Below are 22,429 nucleotides of genomic sequence, written 5' to 3' on the forward strand. Positions count from 1 at the left end.
TTGATTGTTTTAATCAATACTTTTTTCACACTAATATGATTTTGTTCTAAATAAACACAGTTTTAAATCTTATTATTTTCTACTGAATTATGAAAAAATGTAATATTTTCTTTAAATTGGATCATTTTTATTTCTATATTGATTATTTTACAGTGGTTATATATATTGATTTCTTGTAAAGTTTGACAGTTTAGTACTCTGTGACCTCTGAATTCGTTTGACCGTAAAAAAGCCTCTCTGATATCCACCATGACTTTTGAGCCTTATATAGGTTTTTTTTCTATTTTTCTTTTCAGTTTTTATTTGTTTTTGGTTTTGCTGCCGTTTGTCAAATTTGATGTTTTTTTGCATTTGTGCGCAGACGCGTGTCGCCGCGTCCATTTCCACCTGCCCTACAGGTGGGAGGTCTTTGATGGCATCAGCTGGACAGACGTGGAGGACATGGAGGACGTGGAGCGGGACTTCTGTGACCCGTCCAAAACTCAAAGGTCAGAGGTAGAAGATGATCTGCTGCCAATGAGTCACCTCATACCTTCCTCTCTGTCTCTCTGTCTGTCTCTGTCTCTCAATGTCTCTGTCTGTCTCTCACTCTGTCTCTGTCCCGTCTGTCTCTCTCTTTGTCTGTGTCTCAGTCTGTCTCTCTGTCTCTGTCTGTGTTTTCAGCCACGGAGATCCCCCCGTCCACTTCCCATCCATGACGCAGAAGTTGCGGCCCGTTCGCCGCCTGTCCACGGTTTCCTCGGTAACCAAGCCGCTGCATTACGTCCTGACGACCAAGTGGCGTTGGTTCTACAGGGGGGACGGGGGGGTCTGGGTGGAGTACGGAGAGCCGGTGAGTCCCACTGCAAAGGTCAGGAGGTCAAAGGTCGGCTCTGACCAATCGCGTGACATCCAGCCGACCGGTTTGATCAAACCAGCGAGGCTCTCGGGCCGCTGTGAGACTTCCTCCTCAGGACGCTTCGAAACAAAACGGAGCGGCGCAAAGTCACCTGAGAGAGTTTTCCCTCCAAAAATATTCAGCGCTTTATTACACATGAAAAAAGAAAACATTTCGAGCTATATTAAGAAGAGGAAAATGTTCAAGCATTAAGAGCCTTATCACAAAACAATAAGAATAACAATAAAGAAAATGTTGATTTATTTAATTCTTTTTAAATTGTGTAATACGGTTGTATTACCTCCTCCTCCTCCTCCTCCTCTTCCTCTGTCAGGATGAGAAGCTTCGCACCATGTCAGTGACATCACGGCGTCTGGAGGAGGCGTTCCTGTCCGACCCCTCTGCAGAGGTCCTGGTGGTGAAAGGAAACAGAGAGTACGTCGTCAGCTTCACAGGTATCACCTCCTAGAAGGTAGCAGGTAGATTTATGAGTCACCTTAAAAACAAAGTTTGAAAAATAAAATTAAAATTGTTCCTGATCCTGCTGCAGCCATCTGGTTGCTGCTGGTGGCATCATTCAGTTCCTGCAGAGCATTTTTTCAATTTGCATCAGAGTCTTGTGTCCTGTCGGCTCTCAACAAGGTCCATCCATCCAGTGCAACAGCTTGATCCGGGATGTCAGGGGTTAAAATGTCTCAGCTCCTGGTCAGGGAAGTCAGCCTTGCCCTGATGCCGGCTCTCCTCCCTCTCTTCGTCTTTCGGTTTGGTTTCTCCCCTCTGGTCTGACTGGCCACTCGTTGATGCCGTTGTTTTGGATCCTCTCTCAGTCTGCTGCATTCAATCCAACCAACAACTTTTCTAGATGTCAGAGAAGTGTTTCTCTGTCGTAGAAAAGTCAAAAAATAAATATATAAATATAGAAAACAGTAGCTGCTGACAGCTGCATCTGCACGCACTGCCGACGCCATAACAACACGTCAGGTATCATGTGACCTGAAAACAGAATGACCTCAGCTTCAGAAATCTGCCAGAGTCCAGCTGAGCTGCTGCCGACACAGTTAGATCCCAGAAAACTGATCCTGAGTGAACTGATCAGACCATCGTCTGGTTTTTATGGTTCTCTGGTTATTATGGTCCTCTGGTTCTCTGGTTTTTATGGTCCTCTGGTTCTCTGGTTCTTATGGTCCTCTGGTTCTCTGGTTTTTATGGTCCTGTGGTTCTCTGGTTCTTATGGTCCTCTGGTTCTCTGGTTTTTATGGTCCTCTGGTTCTCTGGTTCTTATGGTCCTCTGGCTCTCTGGTTCCTATGGTCCTCTGACTCTCTGGTTTTTATGGTCCTCTGGTTCTCTGGTTCTTATGGTCCTCTGGTCCTCTGGTCCTCTGGTTCTCTGGTTCTTATGGTCCTCTGACTCTCTGGTTCTTATGGTCCTCTGGTTTTTATGGTCCTCTGGTTCTCTGGTCCTCTGGTTCTCTGGTTCTTATGGTCCTCTGACTCTCTGGTTCTTATGGTCCTCTGGTTCTCTGGTTCTTATGGTCCTCTGACTCTCTGGTTCTTATGGTCCTCTGACTCTCTGGTTCTTATGGTCCTCTGGTCTTTATGGTCCTCTGGTTCTCTGGCTCTTATGGTCCTCTGGTCCTCTGGTTCTCTGGTTCTTATGGTCCTCTGATTCTCTGGTTTTTTATGGTCCTCTGGTTCTCTGGTTTTTATGGTCCTCTGGTTCTCTGGTTCTTATGGTCCTCTGGTTCTCTGGTTTTTATGGGTCCTGTGGTTCTCTGGTTCTTATGGTCCTCTGATTCTCTGGTTTTTATGGTCCTGTGGTTCTCTGGTTCTTATGGTCCTCTGGTTCTCTGGTTTTTATGGTCCTGTGGTTCTCTGGTTCTTATGGTTCTCTGGTTCTTATGGTCCTCTGGTTCTCTGGTTTTTATGGTCCTGTGGTTCTCTGGTTCTTATGGTCCTCTGATTCTCTGGTTTTTATGGTCCTGTGGTTCTCTGGTTCTTATGGTCCTCTGGCTCTCTGGTTTTTTATGGTTCTCTGGTTCTCTGGTTCTCATTGTCCTCTGATTCTCTGGTTTTTATGGTCCTGTGGTTCTCTGGTTCTTATGGTCCTCTGATTCTCTGGTTTTTATGGTCCTGTGGTTCTCTGGTTCTGATGGTCCTCTGGTTCTCTGGTTCTTATGATCCTCTGGTCCTCTGGTTCTCTGGTTTTTATGGTCCTCTGACTCTCTGGTTCTTATGGTCCTCTGGTTTTTATGGTCCTCTGGTTCTCTGGCTCTTATGGTCCTCTGGTTCTCTGGTTTTTATGGTCCTCTGGTTCTCTGGTTCTCATTGTCCTCTGATTCTCTGGTTTTTATGGTCCTGTGGTTCTCTGGTTCTTATGGTCCTCTGATTCTCTGGTTTTTATGGTCCTGTGGTTCTCTGGTTCTGATGGTCCTCTGGTGGTTCTCTGGTTTTTATGGTCCTCTGGTTCTCTGGTTCTTATGGTCCTCTGATTCTCTGGTTTTTATGGTCCTCTGGTCCTCTGGTTCTCTGGTTTTTATGGTCCTCTGACTCTCTGGTTCTTATGGTCCTCTGGTTTTTATGGTCCTCTGGTTCTCTGGCTCTTATGGTCCTCTGGTCCTCTGGTTCTCTGTTTTTATGGTCCTCTGGGTTCTCTGGTTTTTATGGTCCTCTGGTTCTCTGGTTTTTATGGTCCTCTGGTTCTCTGGTTCTTATGGTCCTCTGGTTCTCTGGTTTTTATGGTCCTGTGGTTCTCTGGTTCTTATGGTCCTCTGGTTCTCTGGTTTTTATGGTCCTCTGGTTCTCTGGTTCTTATGGTCCTCTGGCTCTCTAGTTCCTATGGTCCTCTGACTCTCTGGTTCCTATGGTCCTCTGACTCTCTGGTTTTTATGGTCCTCTGGTTCTCTGGTTCTTATGGTCCTCTGACTCTCTGGTTCTTATGGTCCTCTGGTTTTTATGGTCCTCTGGTTCTCTGGTTCTTATGGTCCTCTGACTCTCTGGTTCTTATGGTCCTCTGACTCTCTGGTTCTTATGGTCCTCTGGTTTTTATGGTCCTCTGGTTCTCTGGCTCTTATGGTCCTCTGGTCCTCTGGTTTTTATGGTCCTCTGGTTCTCTGGTTCTTATGGTCCTCTGGTTCTCTGGTTCTTATGGTCCTCTGGTTCTCTGGTTCTTATGGTCCTCTGATTCTCTGGTTTTTATGGTCCTCTGGTTCTCTGGTTTTTATGGTCCTCTGGCTCTCTGGTCTTATGGTCCTCTGGTTCTCTGGTTCTTAGGGTCCTCTGGTTCTCTGGTTCTTATGGTCCTCTGGTTCTCTGGTTTTTATGGTCCTCTGGTTCTCTGGTTCTCATTGTCCTCTGATTCTCTGGTTTTTATGGTCCTCTGGTTCTCTGGTTCTTATGGTCCTCTGGCTCTCTGGTTCTTATGGTTCTGTGGTTCTGTGCAGACATGTACCAGAGGAACCTCAAACATCACACCAAGAGGAGAATCCGCCGCCGGCCTCACTTCGTGTCCACAGCCGAGGTTGAGAACCTGCACAAGAACTTCGACCCGATGTGGATCTGATGGACCTGCTGGACCTGATGGACCTGCTGGACCTGCTGGACCTGCTGGACCTGCTGGACCTGGTGCCTCATCTCGGTTGAACTCGTGGAGTCGGACTGAAGAGTTTCTGGCTTCTCTGTTTGCTGTAAATACGATGGTGTTTTGCAGCGGTGGAAGAAGTATTCAGATCCAGATTACTGCAGTAAAAGTACTGACACCACCCTGTGAAAATGTTACTTAAGTAAAAGTATATTCAAGAAAATATACTTGAAGTATTAAAAGTAAAAGTACCCAATTCAGAGAAAAAACCTTTAAAAACTTTAAATTATTTTTAATTAAAAAATTTAACCATAAAAATACAAAAAGACATTCTGCACTCAAAATGATATAAAAAGAGAAAAACAATTAAAAAAACCCAAAATAAACAGGCCAGCTCCCACACTCCAAAAAAACTCAAAATCAATAAAAAAGAAAAAGAAAAAAAAACACCTCAAAATCTCAAAATTGTTAGACAAAAAAATAGATAGAAAAAAAATCCAACTCCAAAACTCAAATGATTAAAAATAAACTGGGGGAAAAAAACATCCCAAAACGCTAAAAAAAATGAATAAAATACAACAAATAAATGAAATTATTTTAAAATATATATTATGCAGAAAATCCTAATTAATTAAGTACCCCCCCCCCCCCCCCCCGCCCCCCCCCGATCACATGACATCATACCAGCTGACACCAACACCAAATACGGAGGACGAGCTTTATTATGAGGATATTTTATATTTTAAGTGATTTTTATTGAGAGATTTACAGATGTTTATTTCTTTTATTTGAGACATTTTAAACTGTAGTTTTTCTATTGTTTATGTTTACTTTATGATGTAATGAGTTTGTTTATTACATGATTCGTTTTTTATATCAACACATTATTGATACCCGGGTCTCTTTGATCCAACTTCTTTCATCAAATACAGATATTTTTATCTTGTGATAGGCGCTCCACTTACTGCATACTTAAATATTTACTGCATATTTTAATAGTTACTGTGTAGTGCGTACTTTAAGAGATACTGCGCGTAGTTAAATATTTACTGCGTACTGCGCATTTGAATAGTTATTGTGTAATTTAATAATAAGTCTTTTCGTGAGACTTTAAGTTGTTTAACGTTAAGGTTATTTTTAAGGGGTCAAATACCTGCATCCAAATAAACGTCAGCGTTCATGAAAACACACACTGATTTGTCATTTTTGCAGATGTGAGTGTGATGATTTTGAACACATGAACAGGATGGTGTGTGTGTATGTGTGTGTGGATGGTTGGGGGGGGGGGGGTGATACCTGATGATGCTGAGATAGCTCCTGTTGGATCATGGGATGCTCACCTGGAGGACTCAGCAGGTAAAGTTTTTACCTTTCAGAGTCACAGACTAGCCATATATATATGTGTGTGTGTGTGTGTGTGTAAAGAGAGAGAGAGAAAGATAATTGCCAAAAACTTTTTCAGAAAGAATTCATCTCCAACATGCTTTGAATGAAAAGATTAAAGACCAATTACCAAAAAGTTTTAAAGAGGAAAAAATTCCAAAATTCTTAAAGCAAAAAGCCAAAACGGTTAAATAATTATAAAAAAGTAAAGAAATATATTTCACCAATTCTTTTTAAGGAAAAAAAGGATTGCCAAAAACTGAAGAAAAAAAATCGTCAAAGAAAAAAATACATCACCAAATTTTTTAAAGAAAAATAAAATTAAGGCACGTTTGCTTTAAAAATTTGGGGTATTTTTGCCCACAGAGGTTCAGACTAACCCCCAATGTCCTCAAATCCTAGAAACGTCAGAGTCCGGGTTCTGGTCCAGCTCTGACAGAAACCGTCTCTTTCTCTGTGAGGAGCTGTGAGGAGGTGCAGCAGGAGGAGCAGAAGGAGGAATGAGCCCAGATGTGTGTGTGAGCTGCAGATGTGACGGTGTGACGCGGAGCGGCGGCAGGAGGAGCCGGATCAGACCGGTACCGACGGGACCGACGGAACCGGAGAGAGAGCGGATCAGGAGGCTCGGTGTTCGGTTCCTGAGGAGGAGGTGACTCAGACTGCGGACAGATAGGAGCAGCAGGAGCAGGAGGAGCAGAGGAGGAGGAGGTGTGATCCTGCGGGACTCTCCGCCTCCTCCTCCCCGCGCAGGGAGCGCGCCGCGCGGCTCAGCAGAGGCGTGACGCGCCGGAACCGCATCCAGGATGGCAGGTAGGTCTCTGATCTCGCTGCCCGGTACCGGAGCCCCGGCCCGGCTCGACTCGGTCCGGTTTCACGTGATCAGCGGGTCCGTTTATACCGAGTGACGGTAGGGGGTGTGGGGGGGCCGCGGCTCTGATCCGCAGCGCCGGGGCTCCGTGTGTCGGTGGAAGGCACTGAGAGAGGAGCAGGAGGAGGCCGAGAGGACCACGTTTATCACAAACAACTGAACCGTTAACGCGTCACACCGGAGCCGGTAATCAGGCCGCTGCAGCCCTGACCGGAGACCGAGCCTGCAGAGCGGATCAAAGCAGCCGCCAGGCCCGCTGCGTCCCGACCACAGACCGGAGACACGGGGGAGGGGGGGGGGTTAACGGACCGTGTGTCCGATAATGGGGGCAGTGTGAGAGGAACCGGGCCGGAGGAGCAGGAGGAGGTGTTAGCAGGAGAGAGCAGGGCCGGAGCACAGCTGAGCAGGGCCCCTGAGGAGGAGGAGGCCACCGAGGCGGGGGAGGGGTCTTAAAATCGATCTAAAACTGCTGACAGAAAACTGGAAAATAAGACGCTAAAAAAAACACACAAAAAAAACAGAATTTAAACAACGTTTAACCCTTTAGTGACTGTCTGTCACATTTTAGTCTCTTTCCTTCTTCCTGTTGTGATAACTGTGTGTGTGTTGATGCATGTGTCCTAAATGTAGTCCAGATTGTGTATTTGAGAGTAATCAGTGAATTTGCAGCTCAGCTCCTACAATAAGTCTAAAATACACTGCTTCAAAATAAACTCAATAAAAGTAGAAAATCATACTAATGTATATTTATTGTAGTATAATAACAATTAATCAATTGTTAATTTTAACCAAGGAAAGTGCTTAAAATTACAATCATATATATGTATGTATGTACGTATATATACATACATATGTATGTATGTATGTATACATTTATATATACATGTGTATTTATATATTCTCTGTGGTTCCTCCGGTGGTTCAGGTCCTCCTGACGGGCCCTCCGTTCTCTGTACTGAGCTCTGAGTGGCGGCCCTTTGAGGACCATGGACCCTGTGACCCTGCTGGGCCCCAGCTCCAGGACCGGGACCAGGACCGGGACCAGGACTGGGATGGAGCCCAGGACCTCAGTGTGCAGATGGACCCTCGGTGGGATCCTGCTAGTGGCTGGCACGCTGGTTTCCATGGTGACATCCAGCTCATCTGCTGCAGGTGAGTAATCCTCAGACTGTTTAGGGACACCGAGCAGGTGCATCATGGGAAAAGTAGGATCCAGAAGTCAGAATATCTCTAAGATGAGAAGAGCCCGTGTCACCAGGACGTCCATATACTTTTGGCCATGTAGAGTAGCTGTCAGAGGGGTTACCAGAGGTCATTCAGGGTCCTTGTTGTACATGACCTTTGACCTTTGAGTTATTAAAAATGACCTCAAATTTAGGCATCTTAAATTAACCCTTTAAAGTCCTCATCACAAAAAAACCCAGAAAATTATTTTCTTTGCATATTTATGTAACAAAAATAAATGTTTTCACATCCCATAATTTCTTAAAAATAGTCCTCTGCTGAGACAGCTCATCGTGGTGAAAAAAAAATCGGATCATCTACGTTGAAAATGCTGTAATCTGTCAGTGCGCCAGCAAACAAAGCAAACAGATTTAATTTATTCGATTAAATATAAAACCGACTAACATGAAATAAATGATAATTTACTAAGAAAAATGCATTTATTATCTTAACATCAATCTCTTTATCATAAAAAGACTTTTGAAACATTTAATCTGTTTTTTTATTTATTTAATTTTGGAATTTTAAAAACTTTTTGGGAGCGTTTGTTTATTTGTTTTTATTTTGACTTTTTTGTTTGGATATCTCTTTATTTGTTTGATAATTTTGACTTTTTTTGCCAGTGTTTGTGTTTTTTTAGCATTGTTTTTTATTTTTGTTTGTTTTTTGTTGTAGTTTTGATGTTTTTTCCCTTTCTTTTTCCATCAGTAACATCCTGAATGCAGGTTTTTCCAGTAGCAGAGTATTTTCACAGTGCGCTATCAGTACTGTTACTGCAGTACAGGCTGTGTACTGCCTCCATCGCTGAGTGTATTTATACTTCTTGTCTCTGCACCAAAACACTGAAGCCGATTCCTCTGATGTGAAAATGTGCAGCTGAAGAGACTCAGACCCTCCGTCTCTCTGAGGGCGTCTCCTCCTCAGCACCAATCACTGACTCGTCTCCGCTCGCCACGTGACACTGCCGCAAAGCACGGCGTCACCACGGCAACAAGGCCAGCACATGAGAGAGTCAAGGCTGAGTGTGTGTGTGTGTGTGTGTGATGACACAAAGACAAATAGGTTTAAAGAGACTGCAGAGAAAGATACAGAGAGGAAGCAGAAGGAGGTCAAACACGGAGCCGTCTGAGCGCCGTGAAAACATCACGCTCATGACATCATCGCATTCATGATGTCATCACGTTCATGACGCCTTCATTAATAATTAACACAGTTTTTATGGCAGCTCTATGTGAATTTTGGGAATCCAGTATTCCCCCTAACTGACCTGAGGACGTGTTTTTGAAGAAGAGGAGCAGCTTCGTCAGCGGCCGCGGCGCTCTGCTGCTCTCAGACCGAACCTCAGAGTATCACGTGTCTGCAGAGTCTCGCCGAATGAAGCGGCGACGTCAATATTTTACTGTCAGAGTGGAAGACGTCTGATTATTAAAAACTGAATTTTTGTGTTGGTTAAGTGATAATAGTTTAGCTTCCTGCCGTCAGTGGACAGAGAGCGTCTGTAAGCCGCATGTTTCACTCGTGCATCGGTGGATCTTTGTAAAGAGACGCTCCACGTGTTCTCCGTCTGGATGGAGTCTGAACATTTTCACAAGTTTGTCATGAAAACTGAGTTTTGACTCTAGTTTAAAATACGCCTGCAAACACACAAACAGCTGAGGTGCTGCCCCCTGCTGGCACAGGGTCAACTCAACCTGACAACAACCTGGAGCCTAAACACCGTAAGTTCAAGTCCCATGTGCTGCAGATTAAACATGCTTTTAGTCAGGGACCCTCAGTGTTGGTCAGAGGCCCTCAGTGTTGGTCAGGGGCCCTCAGTGTTGGTCAGACACCCTCAGTGTTGGTCAGACACCCTCAGTGTTGGTCAGGGGCCCTCAGTGTTGGTCAGGGGCCCTCAGTGTTGGTCAGGGGCCCTCAGTGTTAGTCAGGGGCCCTCAGTGTTGGCAGAGACCTCAGTGTTGGTCAGGGGCCCTCAGTGTTGGTCAGGGGCCCTCAGTGTTAGTCAGGGGCCCTCAGTGTTGGTCAGAGACCCTCAGTGTTGGTCAGAGACCCTCAGTGTTGGTCAGGGACCCTCAGTGTTGGTCAGAGACCCTCAGTGTTGGTCAGGGACCCTCAGTGTTGTTGGGACCAGTGTTGGCCAGAGGCCCTCAGTGTTGGTCAGGGACCCTCAGTGTTGGTCAGAGGCCCTCAGGTTTGGTCAGAGACCTTCAGTGTTGGTCAGGGGCCCCTCAGGGACCATAAAGTCAAACTTGAGATGACATGTGTCTTTTTGTCTCTCAGGTGTTCGGGACTTTAACAGGACAGCCGAGTCTCCATCACATCCTTTGTTACCCTCCCCCTCTCCCCCCTCCGGCCCCCAGGCCCCCAGCCCACTATCAGACCCTGGTTACCATGGTAACAGCGGAGGCTCGGCTGAGGACTCGGACTCTGGTGCTCAGGGGATCCACCTCTTGCTGAGACCGCCAGACCTCCTGTCCCCAAGCCTCCCACCACCCCTGCCCCCCCACACCCAGCCCACCCTCACCCCTCCTCCCCCCTGGGAGCAGGGCCCCTCTCTGGAGGAGGCCTGGGGTTCCGGGGACTACCTGGAGACGCTGTCCTTCATGGTGCCCGACGGCGAGGAGCTGGCCCTCGCTACGCCTCTGCCCAACCATCCCTTCGAGCAGGACGCTGGCGGGGACTGGGTCTCCTACGACACCGCCTTCCCAACCCGCCCCACCGTCCCCCTCTCCTCCCGCCTCCCCCTCCCCCTCCTCCTCCACCCTGGGCATCTCCCCACACACCCGCCCCGCCCACTCAGACGTCTTCCCCAGCTGGGACGAGGACTATGACCTGGAGGACATGATGCCGCTGGAGCCCACCGAGCTGCTGCTGCCCGACATGAATAGCATGGAGTATTACACCAACCTGCTGGCCCGCCAGAGGGAGAGGGAGGAGCGCGAGAGGGAGGAGCGGGAGAGGGAGGAACGCGAGAGGGAGGAGCGGGAGAGGGAGGAGCGCGAGAGGGACCAGGACCAGGACCAGGACTGGGTCAGTCAGACCGACTCCAAACCCCCAATCACACCCACAACAACTCAAACCCACCTCCCCCCTTCGCCCCCGTCCCCGAGCTCCGGTCCTCCTGCAGAGCGGGAGCCCAAACGTCCCCCAGAAGGGCCCACCCCTCCCCTCACCCTCTCCCCCACTCTCACAGGTGAGGAGAGACCCCCTCCCCGTCCACCACCTCAAGACTTCCTCCTGCTCCAAAGCCCAGAGACCACAACGAAGACCACCAACACCACCACCAAGGCGACGACCACGACCGGGCAGGTGCCTCCCCCGCCCCCGCTGGGACCACCCACCCGTCCTGACAGATCGGAGAGGCCTGCAGTGGTCACAGAGAAGCCAGTGAAGGCTCCGCCCACCAAGACCACCAACACCACCACCAAGGCGACGACCACGACCACCCCCGTCACCACCACCACCACCCAGATCACCGCCATCAGCCTGACCAGAGCGCCCCCCGTCACCACGCCCAGAGTGGCCCAGACCCCGCCCACCAGACAGTACCTGTGCAACGTCACCAAACCTGAGATGTACCTGGTCAGAGTCGGTGAGTCGCTCACGAAAATAATCACCATCAAATTATTTTTAAGGAAATATAGTCAAAATGCAAGAGTTTGCCAAAAAAAATTCAAAAATGATTTTTAAAAAATTTATTTTTTTTTTTTTTAAAGTTTCCAAAAATGTTCAGAGAATGTTCGGTCAGAGTCCCGAAGGTTCAGGTTATAAACGAAGCTGCGTTTATCTCCTGCAGTGAGTTCAAAAGGGTCATCAGCAGGTTTCACTCAAGTCAGAGATCTTCTGAGGAGAGACTTCAACCGATCTGTGGAGCTGCAGGTAACAACGACACGCTCCTCCTCCTTCACCTCCTCCTTTATCATAAACACCTCCTCCTTTATAACAAACACCTCCTCCATCACCTCCTACTTTATCACAAACGCCTCCTCCATCACCTCCTCCTTTATCACAAACACCTCCTCCTTTATCATAAACACCTCCTCCTTTATAACAAACACCTCCTCCATCACCTCCTACTTTATCACAAACACCTCCTCCTTCACCTCCTCCTTTATCACAAACACCTCCTCCTTTATCACAAACGCCTCCTCCATCACCTCCTCCTTTATCACAAACACCTCCTCCATCACCTCCTCCTTTATCACAAACACCTCCTCCTTTATCACAAACACCTCCTTCATCACCTCCTCAGTTTGCTCCTGGTCTTCGGTCTCCTGGTTCTCCCCGGTCGTCCGGAGCTTTAAGCTCACACTGAGCTCGCCTCGATGATGTCAGCTGATTGATGGCTGTCTGTCTCCTCTCTGCTGCCTCATCAGTTCTTGAGGACGCCGTCCAGTTTTGCTTTTCGTGTCGTGTCCGGACCGTTGATCTTCACCGCCATGTCCGTCATCAACGCCCTCCGCCAGGCACCCCGCGGCTCCGGCCCCATTCCCACCGTGTCGCCGCTCTACACCGTACCTGACCTCAGGTACCAGATCCACTCCGTGCTGCAGTTTGTCCCAGCCCACGTCGATGTCAGAGTGTGTAACTTCAGCGAACGCGTCGAGAGAGGACTGATGATGGCGTACACCGAGACCCGGAGACGATCGCACGAGGCCGGAAATGTCACCGTACAGGTGAGTTAAAGATGTCACCGTACGGGTGAGTCCGTTACCTGCTGTCGGATGATGTAAACAGGTAGCAGACATTAGTCTCTCCGGGACCGGAGGCTGAAACCTTTCATATAAAACCAGCCTAATGCTGATCTCTGATCGAATAAAATCAGTACGGTTTTCAGCAGCTGTGTATCTGTGCGTCTCCTGCAGCTGCTGAACATCACCATGGGGATGCGGACAGCGGTAGCAGCTGTGGCAGCGGCTGAGGCGGCGGCGGTGACGACGGAGCAGAAGGTTTCTGTCGACATCATCTTTGCGGTGCGTGATGGGCGGGACTTCCTGCTGGGGTCTGAGGCCAGTGAACACCTGAGGAAGCTCAGCCTGGTGGAGTTCAGCTTCTACGTGGGATACCCCGCCCTGCAGATCGCAGAGCGTACGACACACACACACACACACACACACACACACACACACACACACACACACACTCACTCCTTCCTCCACTGCTCTCTTGTGTGGGGTCCCAGAGGAGTCAAAATGCGTTTTAGTTCTCATTATATGTGCTCCCTCTGGACGATCAGCTCAGTGGTTTTTTTACCGTTGTACACTGACGACATGCAGGTTTGCTTCTGTGTTCAACCCACTAATCTCATAACCTGAGCGACCTCCGTCACTGCAGAGCTTCTCTTACGAGCTGGATGTCTCACAAGTTTGTTTGTCTTAATTCTGAAAAAACTTGTGATCGGGCCCACTGTTGCTGTTATGAGGTTATGTGGTAAATGTGTGAGTCCGGCTTTTAATGTTTTTTTCACACCCTGTTCAATGTGTGAAATTAGTTGAATGTTTTAAATGTGTGTTTGCGTTGACAGCGTTCCATTACCCGGAGCTGAACACATCTCACCACCTGCGCTCCACCTGGGTCCGTACAGGTGAGAACGTTCTCTGTGGAACCATGAAGACACTTTGTGTTCTTCAACTTCATTCAGCTCCACATCGTCACGGTGTGTTCACAAACTGTGACATCATTATTAGAAAACTGCGTGTGCGTGTGTGTGTTTTGTCAGTCCTGTTGGGGGTTCAGGATCAGCTGGTGGCTGAGAGGAGTTTTAAAGCTCGTTTGGAGAGACGTCTGGCTCTGCTGCTGGAAGAGGGCCTGCAGGCCACCAGCAGGAGGCGCTGGAGGAGAGCGACAGCCGTTGCCAACAACAGTCTGCAGGTACACGCACCCCCCCCAGGTGAAGACACCTCACACAGGTGAACACACCTCACACAGGTTAACACACATCACACAGGTACACACACATCACACAGGTACACACACCTCACACAGGTACACACACCTCACACTGGTGAACACACTTCATACAGGTACACACACCTCACACAAGTGAACACACCTCACACAGGTGAACACACATCACACAGGAACACACACCTCACACAGGTGAACACACCTCACACAGGTGAACACACCTCACGCAGGTGAACACACCTCACACAGGTGAACACACATCACACAGGTACACACACATCACACAGGTACACACACCTCACACAGGTGAACACACCTCACACTGGTGAACACACCTCACACAGGTACACACACCTCACACTGGTGAACACACTTCATACAGGTACACACACCTCACACAAGTGAACACACCTCACACAGGTGAACACACATCACACAGGAACACACACCTCACACAGGTGAACACACCTCACACAGGTGAACACACCTCACACAGGTGAACACACCTCACGCAGGTGAACACAGCTGAACTCAAAGTGTTGCACATTAAACCTGTATGGAGACACCTGTACGGTTTAATGACTGTGAATCAGAGTGAAAAAGTGCTTCAGTATTTCTCATGTCACCTCTCACCTGTGGTGTCTCAGGTGGTTCGGGTGGCAAGGCTGTCGGGCGTGGAGCGTCCCTTGGAGGTCTTCTATTTCGTGGAGGGTCCAGGTGGAGAGCGGATACCTGCCGAGGCCACGGCGGTCACCCTGAACCGTCTGGACCTCCAGAGGGCCGCCATCGTACTTGGACACCGAGTCCAGAGACCGCTCGCCCAACGTGAGTCAACACCTGAGCTTAACCTCACCTGTCCTTCACCTCTTTCTCTCCTGTATCTCACCTGTTTTTCTCCTGTATCTCACCTGTATTTCAACTGTTTCTCTCTTCAATCTAACCTGTTTCTCCCCTGTATCTCACCTGTTTCTCTCCTGTAATTCACCTGTCCTTCACCTGCTTCTCTCCTAATTCTCTCCTGAATCTCACCTGCTTCTCTCCTGTTTCTCTCCTGTGTCTCACCTGTCCTTCACCTCTTTCTCTCCTGTATCTCACCTGCTTCTCACCTGTATCTCACCTGTTTCTCTCCTGTGTCTCACCTGTCTATCTCATCTGTCTGTCTCACCTGTCTCTTTCACCTGTGTCCCCCACCTGCCTGTCTCCTGCCCATGTCCAGCGGTGGAGACGCTGTCCGTCCCCCCGGCGGAGACTCAGAGCAGCAGTATCTGGCTGATCGTGGGCGTGGTCGTCCCCGTTCTGCTGGCCGTCTTCATCATCATCATCCTCTACTGGAAGCTGTGCGGCTCCGAGAAGCTCGAGTTCCAGCCGGACGCCATCAACACCATCCAGCAGAGACAGAAGGTGAGAGGTCAACAGGAAGTTGTCATGTCTGTCCTGCTGTCCGCACAGAGGGACAGTAAGCCGACTGATGGTGCGTCCTCTCTCAGCTGCAGGCTCCCAGCGTCAAAGGCTTCGACTTCGCCAAGCTGCACCTCGGCCAACACAGCAAGGATGACATCATGGTGATCCAGGAGCCTGGGCAGCTACCCGCCCCCGTGAAAGAGGCCACGCCCTCTGATGGCGGCGACCTCAACACGCCCAAATCTAAAGGCTCGTCCACCAAGGCGGCACGCTCCAGCCGCCGCCGGGGCAGGTCAGACTTGAACAGCTCTACACATGTCTGCAAAAAGGCCACAGATATCAGAAGGTTTTAACAAGTTAAAGAAAAATTCTCAAATTCTCCCGTTTATTTTTTTTTAAATTTACATTACTGAACTGTCCAAAAATATGCAGACGGGTGAGTGAAGGCAACACCTAAAGTCAGAGTGTATTTGACAGATGAAATTTAACTGCCTGATTAACATCTTTATTAACTTCATATGAGAAAACTGAAACATTAAAACCATGAGAGGTGAAACATCAGGTGTGTGCGATGTCTCGTCAGGCTCAGCCCGTCAGATGGCGACTCGTTAGGCAGCGACCAATCAAGTGGCAGAGAATCAGCAGAGGAGAGCACCCGACCTGTGGCCACGCCCAGTGACGGGAAACAGCACAGGAAGACGCCCAAAAATGGTTAGAGATGCCGTGACATCATCACATGACTGTTTAATACCTGTGGTGTGTGTGTGTGTGTGTGTGTGTGTGTGTATGAGTGTGAGTGTGTGTGTGCATGTGAGAGTGTGTGTGTGTGTGTGTGTGTGTGTGTGTGTGTGTGTGAGTGTGAGTGTGTGTGTGCATGTGAGAGTGTGTGAGAGTGTGTGTGATGGTTCAGTTTAATCAAACTTTGTGTGTTTTCTGGTTTTTGATGCTTCTGGACTGAAGGGAGGAGCAAGATGGGTACGTTTATGACATCCGATCCTGTCTGACATGTTGAAGCTGCTCCGATCAATATCTGATTAATGTCTGATCAATATCTGATAAAATACCTGATCAATATCGTCAGCTGAGTGTTTTATCATGTCGCTCTCCATCAGGCAGTGCTCCGGACGAGCTCCTCTCCTCGTCCTCCATCTTTGACCACGTGGACCGCCTCTCCCGCGGCTCCTCTGATGGCACGCGGCGGCAGGCCAACAAGGTGCAGCTAATCGCCATGCAGCCGCGCCCAAGCCCACCGCCGCTGCACGCCCCGCCCCACCCGAGCCCCACGCTCACAGAGAAGGTCAGCACAGAGGTGAGAGCAAACAGACCACACCCTCGCCGCCCGCCGTCACGCTTAAAACTGGCTGACATCATAGCGTCTGTCCCACAGGTGGCGCTGAGGCACAAGTCGGAGATTGAGCACCACAGGAACAAACTGCGGCAGCGCGCCAAGAGGCGGGGCCAGTGTGAGTTTCCCTCCATGGACGACATCATGGATGCGTTCGGAGACGGCCCAGTGCAGAGTGAGGTCGCACAGCGCCTCTACAGCTCCGCCCACGACCACATGGACTGCATCCTGCAGGCCGATGCCCACTCCCCCCCGACCCCCAACGACTCCAGGAGGAGGTGAGACGGCCGAGTGAGGCCGAGCTGAGGCCGAGCAAGGCGCCGCATTATTATCGATCATATTCAGTCATAAACTGTCAGTGAACCCAAATATCTGGTTCTGAGCTTTGAGCTTCATCAGCGTCTGAACGCTGTTTCTGTTCAGTTATAAACTGTAAAAACTTTTAATTTATCGCTGAACATCTCATCATCTGTGTGTGTCTGATAGATAGATAGATGGATATATAAACAGATACTGTATCTCTGTCTTTGTCGTCCAGAGGGCGGCGCTCTCCCCGAGGTCGGCGGGCTCAGCCGGGACCTGGAAGTCTTCCTGACACAGACAGAGACCGACTGCTCACCGACCACAGCGCCACCTACAGGAAATACCCTGGACTCAACAACGTGGCCTACATGGTGAGATTTTACTGAAATAAGAGAAAATTAGAGAAAAGAAAAAAAGAAGAAAAAAATCTGAAGGATATGGCTGCCAGAAAAACGCTGACAAATTATAATATTTGAACAAGAAATAACCCAAAAATTTGCAAAAAATTATTTAAAGAACAGCATAGCTAGTGGGTGGCGGGGGAGTCTGAGCTGGCGTTGATGGAAACTGGAAAGTATCATTAGCGTATAAACCAATGTGATAAATAAAACTGTAAACACCAGAGGACCGACTGTTGACTGGTTGTTCTTCTTCCCTCTCTATGTCAGTCGGACCCCGACCTGCCCCCGGACCATGGCAGCCCCTCCCCCACGGCAGGGCTTACCCCGCTTGCCCCGGCCCCGCCCCCCTACATGCCCCCACAGCCCTCCATCGAGGAGGCACGGCAGCAGATGCACTCCCTCCTGGACGACGCCTTCGCCCTGGTGTCGCCATCCTCGCAGGGCAGCGCCGGGGTAAGCGGGGTAAGCCCTGCCCTGCCCAGCCCCTCCCCCCAGGCCCGTCCCCCGGGCCGGCAGTGGGGGTCTTACCCAGCAGCCCCCTCCCATAGCCCCTTCTCTGCAGTGAGTGTGTCATCCTGCAGCTCAGGACATTTCCTGTCCGTCCTCACTCCTTGCTCTGTCCTCATGTCCTTGTTCTTCTCTTTGTTCTACTGCAGAGATACGCAGAGCTGGGGATGTCGCCTACGTCGGTCCAGGGTCTGCTGCAGAGGTCAGTTCATCTAAAACCAGGTCTAGGTCTGGAGTCTGGACCACAACCAGGAATGATTCTCTGTGTTTTCTCCAGGCAGGGCCTAAACTCAGGAGGGTATGTTTCCACTGGAGACCAGCTGCAGGAGTCGGTTTACTCCAGCAGGGGGCAGTACGAGGACCCCCCCTCCTCGTCCAGACCACGACCTGTAGGGGGCAGCACAGGTACAGTCCTCTGCATGTCCTCAGCACATGATCTCACCTGCATGACAGAGTTTTTAGTGAGAGCAATGGTTGTGGTTGCTTTCAGGTGCGTTCAGCCGGTCGGCCTCCTGCACCGATGCTCAGCAGCATGCTGTCCTCCAGACGGACTTTAACTTGTGTTTGTTGATCTCCAGGTGCACAGCTCCACCACCTGACCCAGGTGGGTTTGTCCAGTCAGATTGGAGCTTACCCTGGGGTGGGTCGCAGCATGTCCGGTCCGACAGGCTCCAGCTGGAACCAGCAGCACTCAGACCAGGACCTGTCCAGACCAGGAGCCAGCAGAGAGAGTGTGAGTGGCACATTCAAACCAGAGTGGCCTAAACCGGTTGATTCATGTTTCTTTTTTAGTGTTGTTTAACCCTTTAAGACATGGAGTGATATCATGTCTCTTGTGCTGCTTTCAGACGTCATTCACATGTATCTAACCCTTTACATTGATGTGATTTCTTTTAAAACTGTGAAAAAAAGGCAATAAGTTACTTGGTAAGAAAGGTCCAGCAAATTGCAAAATATTGTAGATTTAGAAAATGGGATTTATTTTTAAAGCTTGGGAATAATGTCCAGGAAACTATATTTATCTTATTTACTATAATATAGTTATATCTAAAGTTTTGTGACAATATTATAATTATTTTAAGGACTTTTTTCAGGTCTTTTCCATGTTTGTTTGTATTGACTTTCCTTTTCTTCTTCTTCTTTTTTTTTTTTTTTTTTTTTTCTTTTTTTCATGTAAGTTTCTTCTACTTTTTACTGATCTCTTGCTAATTTTTTACTTTATGGTCAGACTTTCATTTACTTTACTAAATCAAGCCTGTTTGCTCAGGTTTCATGGATTAATTGCAAATCTGCCCTGGATGATAGTTGTTAATAACAAGTTACTGCTATTGTTTTGCAGTTTCTTTTTTCTGATTTGTTTTCTGGCCTCGTCCTCTGTCCCTATCTCCCTACAGGTGCTGTCGTTTCCTGAGTTCTCTTCCTCCTCTGTTTTCCAGATGCCCAGCTCTTCGTTGCGGGACCCGTCAGCTCCACCTCTCCTCCTGACCTCACCGACTCCAGAGTACCCACCGGAGGATGCCTCGCCCTCCGCCCACACCTCTGCCTCCCTCATAAAGGCTATCAGGGAGGAACTGCGACGTTTGGCCCAGAAACAGGCTGCGGTTACCAGCTACCCTTAGACTGGTCTGGACCTGTTTGGATCAGGACTCAACTGGTTTCAGCTACACAGAGCCTGTAGAGACTGGATTACAACCATAAATCTTACTGATCCACACTCTGGACACTCTCGAGCTAATCTTCGCTTGTGACACTGAACCCAAACTGACTCTGGACCACAATCCATATCTGAGGAAAGACAGTGTCTCCTCAGTGAAAGACCTCCGGAACTTTACAGGGTCCCGTCCGTCTGTCCATCATCCTTCAGCTCAGTGTTTCATTAAATGGAAGTTTGAATGTGAGTTTCTTCACGTTTTCATTAAAGTGCTTCCTGGCATGGATCATTTGATGATCATCCATCCCGGAGCGGACCGTCCTTCCTGACCCTCTCACATGGATTGTCCCTCCAAAGTGGACGGTCACTTCTGACCTTCTGGAGGAGATGATCCATCTTGGAATTCAGTTTGAGATTCTCCTTTCGGGACTTTTGAAGCAGATCACTGGACTGTCCTATCTAGCGTTCTGACGTGGACTGTCCCTCCTGAACCTCTGGAATGGATCTTCATCCCCTGATGATTTGGTGTGGAATGGCTTAACTGAACTTCTGGAGTGGCAATTTATTCCCGAGAATCTGAAGTGGATCGTCTCTCCTGACCTTCCAGAATGAATGATCCTTTCTGAGTTCGTGAGTAAACAGTACCTCCTGACCCTCTGGAGCTGATCATTTCAGAAGATTGTCCCTCCTTGTCTGGAGCAGATCATCTCCTCTGACTGTCTGGGTGGATCATTCTTCCTGGAGTTCTGGAGTGGATTTAAAATCCTGAAGCCACTCATCCCATCAGACAATCTGGATGGATCGTCCTTCCAGATCTTCTGGACTCAGTTGTCCCAGAAGATCATCCTCTCTGGACTTCTGGAGTGGACTGTCCTTCCTGGACTTCTGGAGCGGATGAACTTATGCAGTGGACTAATCCTTTTGAAATCCTAAAGAGACTTGTCCCTTCTGATAGTCTGGATGGATCATCCTTCCAGATCTCCTGGAGTAGATTGTCCCTCCTGACTTTCTGGAGTGGCAACTTATTCCGGAAAATTGTCTTTCCTTACTTTTCAGAATGAATGTATCCTCCTTGTGTTCTGGAGTGGATGGTCTCTCCTGACCCTCTGGGACGGATCATCCTTTCTGGAGTTCTGGAGTGGATGAGCTTACAGAGATGATTGTTCCTTTAAACTCCTGAAGTGACTCAATCCTTCTGAAAGCACAGAAGGATTGGCCTTCCAGACCTTCTGAAGTGGAAAAAAATTGGAGTAACTCATCTCCTCGTACTCGTTCCTTCTGACAGTCTGGATGTATCGTCTTTCTGGAGTAGATGGTCCCTCCTGAGCTTCTGGAGTCAGTTGTCTCAGATGATCATCTCTTCTGGACTTCTGGATGGATCATCCCTCCTAGAGTTCTGGACTGGATGACCTTATGGAGTGGACTGATCCTTTTGAACTCATGAAGAGACACATTCCCTCTGACTGTCTGGATGGATCATCTTTCTGGAGTAGATGGTCCCTTCTGACCTTCTGGAGTCAGTCGTCCCTCTTGAGGTTCTGGAGTGGATTGTCCCTCTGGACCTTCTGTGGTGCTAACCGTCAGCCTCATACCATTTCCTCATCAACCACTTATTGCCTTCCACACTCCCATCAGCCATGGGGACCAGGTCTCCGCTCATGAATCATATCAATGAGGTCTTTGCACTGTTGACAGCTGGAGGTGGCGTACAGTCCCTACGACAGGGGGACATAAAACAGGAAAAAAAGTATATATAAATATCTTTAAGAATTAATATAAATATCTGTAAAGAGATAGAATCCCAATGAGCACAACATTAATGTGAGAGTTATTATTGGAGTATTGAGATGTTACTTATTTTTTATCACTTATATATGAAAGTATACTTTAAATATTTTTATTTTGATCAAAAAAAGACCAAACTACTGTTCTATGGTTGTGTTCTCTTGTGTTTGAGCTCGCTGTAGATTTTGAGCCGGCGCTTGTTTCTCTGTAAAGACGTTGCTTAGCCTAGCTGTTTGCTCGTGTGTTCATGTATCGGTGGCAACGACAAAAAAATTTTGCGCTAATGCATCGCTTTGATATCCAGTATTTTCATCGCTGATATGTTGCATCCATCAGTTAATGGGCAGGATGCTTTAGATGAGTTAATCACATGACAGGTGGGTTAAAAAAGTTCGGGTGCAGAAAGGGGAAACCAGACATTCATCACAACCAGAAACTAAAGATAAAGCTACACATCAGCTCCTCCCTGGAGGCTGTCATACCCACCGCAGACATGAAAATAGATTCTTACCACTGATCTGCCTAAAAGTTAAGACAAACAAAACAGGACCTGGGATGGAACCTTGGTGTACACCACATTGGAGTTTCCAACAAGAAATTGCAAATGTGTCTGTCTGATTAGTGCCCGTCAGATTATTATTTCCATCCTTGAAACATTTTAAAATCTTAGAAATGGCCTAAAATAAAAAAAAGTTCTAAAATCCTATAAATGTCCTAAAACCTTAGAAATGCCCTAGAATTGTAGAAACATCCTAAAATCTTACAAACGTCTGAAATGTTAGAAACAGTCTAAAATCCTGGAGATGCCCTAAAATCCAAAAAATGGTCTGAAGTCCACGAAATGTCCTTCAATCCTACAAATGTCTTAATATCCTGGCATGTATGGGGCTGCTGCGACTGGCCCTTGGCCTCCTGCAATTTTGCAAAAGTGGCCCCCAAACAGCAAGGTTGAGTCCTTCTGGTCTTTGGTCTGAATGGACCTCACAAACTTTAGTTCTATGAATATCGACGTGTTCACTGTCATCTCGTCACGTTTGTAGGATGAGCTCAGGCTCCTTGTCCTGTAGTCCAGTGTTTTTCCGGAGGTTGATGGTCATGTTGATTAAAATGATGGCAGTGAGAATGATGATGTTTTGGTGTTTACGTGCTGGTTGTTCGGGTGAAGGTCTGGTTCCCCTCTCTGCTGATTGGCTGTTTTCTCTG

The 22,429-nt window shown here is 48.2% G+C and overlaps 2 protein-coding genes across 6 annotated transcripts; both read left to right on the forward strand.

Annotated features, from left to right (window-relative positions):
• The first annotated feature begins 161 nt into the window (after positions 1-161).
• Positions 162-4,658, forward strand: LOC121961377 (zinc finger CCCH-type antiviral protein 1-like). Of its 5 annotated transcripts, none has more exons than XM_042511343.1 (4): positions 162-488; positions 664-742; positions 1,212-1,332; positions 4,318-4,658. In XM_042511343.1, exons 1-4 carry the CDS (start codon positions 250-252, stop codon positions 4,434-4,436), a joined length of 558 nt encoding a protein of 185 aa, XP_042367277.1. In that variant the 5' UTR covers positions 162-249; the 3' UTR covers positions 4,437-4,658. The 5 variants fall into 5 exon arrangements, with proteins under 5 accessions (XP_042367277.1, XP_042367274.1, XP_042367275.1 ...); XM_042511340.1 differs by having other exon boundaries at positions 163-488; positions 664-832; XM_042511341.1 differs by having other exon boundaries at positions 164-488; positions 664-832; positions 1,212-1,312.
• Positions 4,659-6,407: 1,749 nt separating this feature from the next.
• Positions 6,408-20,412, forward strand: LOC121961398 (UPF0606 protein KIAA1549-like). Its single transcript, XM_042511379.1, is given in 22 exon segments — positions 6,408-6,647; positions 7,631-7,857; positions 10,207-10,669; positions 10,671-11,518; positions 11,723-11,805; positions 12,303-12,602; positions 12,792-13,014; positions 13,451-13,510; positions 13,646-13,797; positions 14,481-14,658; positions 15,050-15,234; positions 15,321-15,526; positions 15,818-15,945; positions 16,195-16,209; positions 16,347-16,543; positions 16,622-16,857; positions 17,118-17,253; positions 17,551-17,844; positions 17,940-17,992; positions 18,068-18,195; positions 18,369-18,523; positions 19,185-20,412. Coding segments are annotated over 21 exon segments (4,431 nt in total). The 5' UTR covers positions 6,408-6,647; positions 7,631-7,691; the 3' UTR covers positions 19,410-20,412.
• Positions 20,413-22,429: the final 2,017 nt, after the last annotated feature.

The sequence above is a fragment of the Plectropomus leopardus genome, chromosome 22, assembly GCF_008729295.1.
Source record: "Plectropomus leopardus isolate mb chromosome 22, YSFRI_Pleo_2.0, whole genome shotgun sequence".
NCBI classification, from domain to species: Eukaryota; Metazoa; Chordata; class Actinopteri; order Perciformes; family Serranidae; genus Plectropomus; species Plectropomus leopardus.

Excerpts from the sequence above, each read along its gene's own strand:
- LOC121961377 (XM_042511340.1), top strand. The coding sequence starts at position 250 with ATGACTTTTGAGCCTTATATAGGTTTTTTTTCTATTTTTCTTTTCAGT. Across the intron at positions 833-1,211 it reads GGGTGGAGTACGGAGAGCCG|GATGAGAAGCTTCGCACCAT; the intron begins GTGAGTCCCACT and ends TTCCTCTGTCAG. Across the intron at positions 1,333-4,317 it reads GTACGTCGTCAGCTTCACAG|ACATGTACCAGAGGAACCTC; the intron begins GTATCACCTCCT and ends GGTTCTGTGCAG.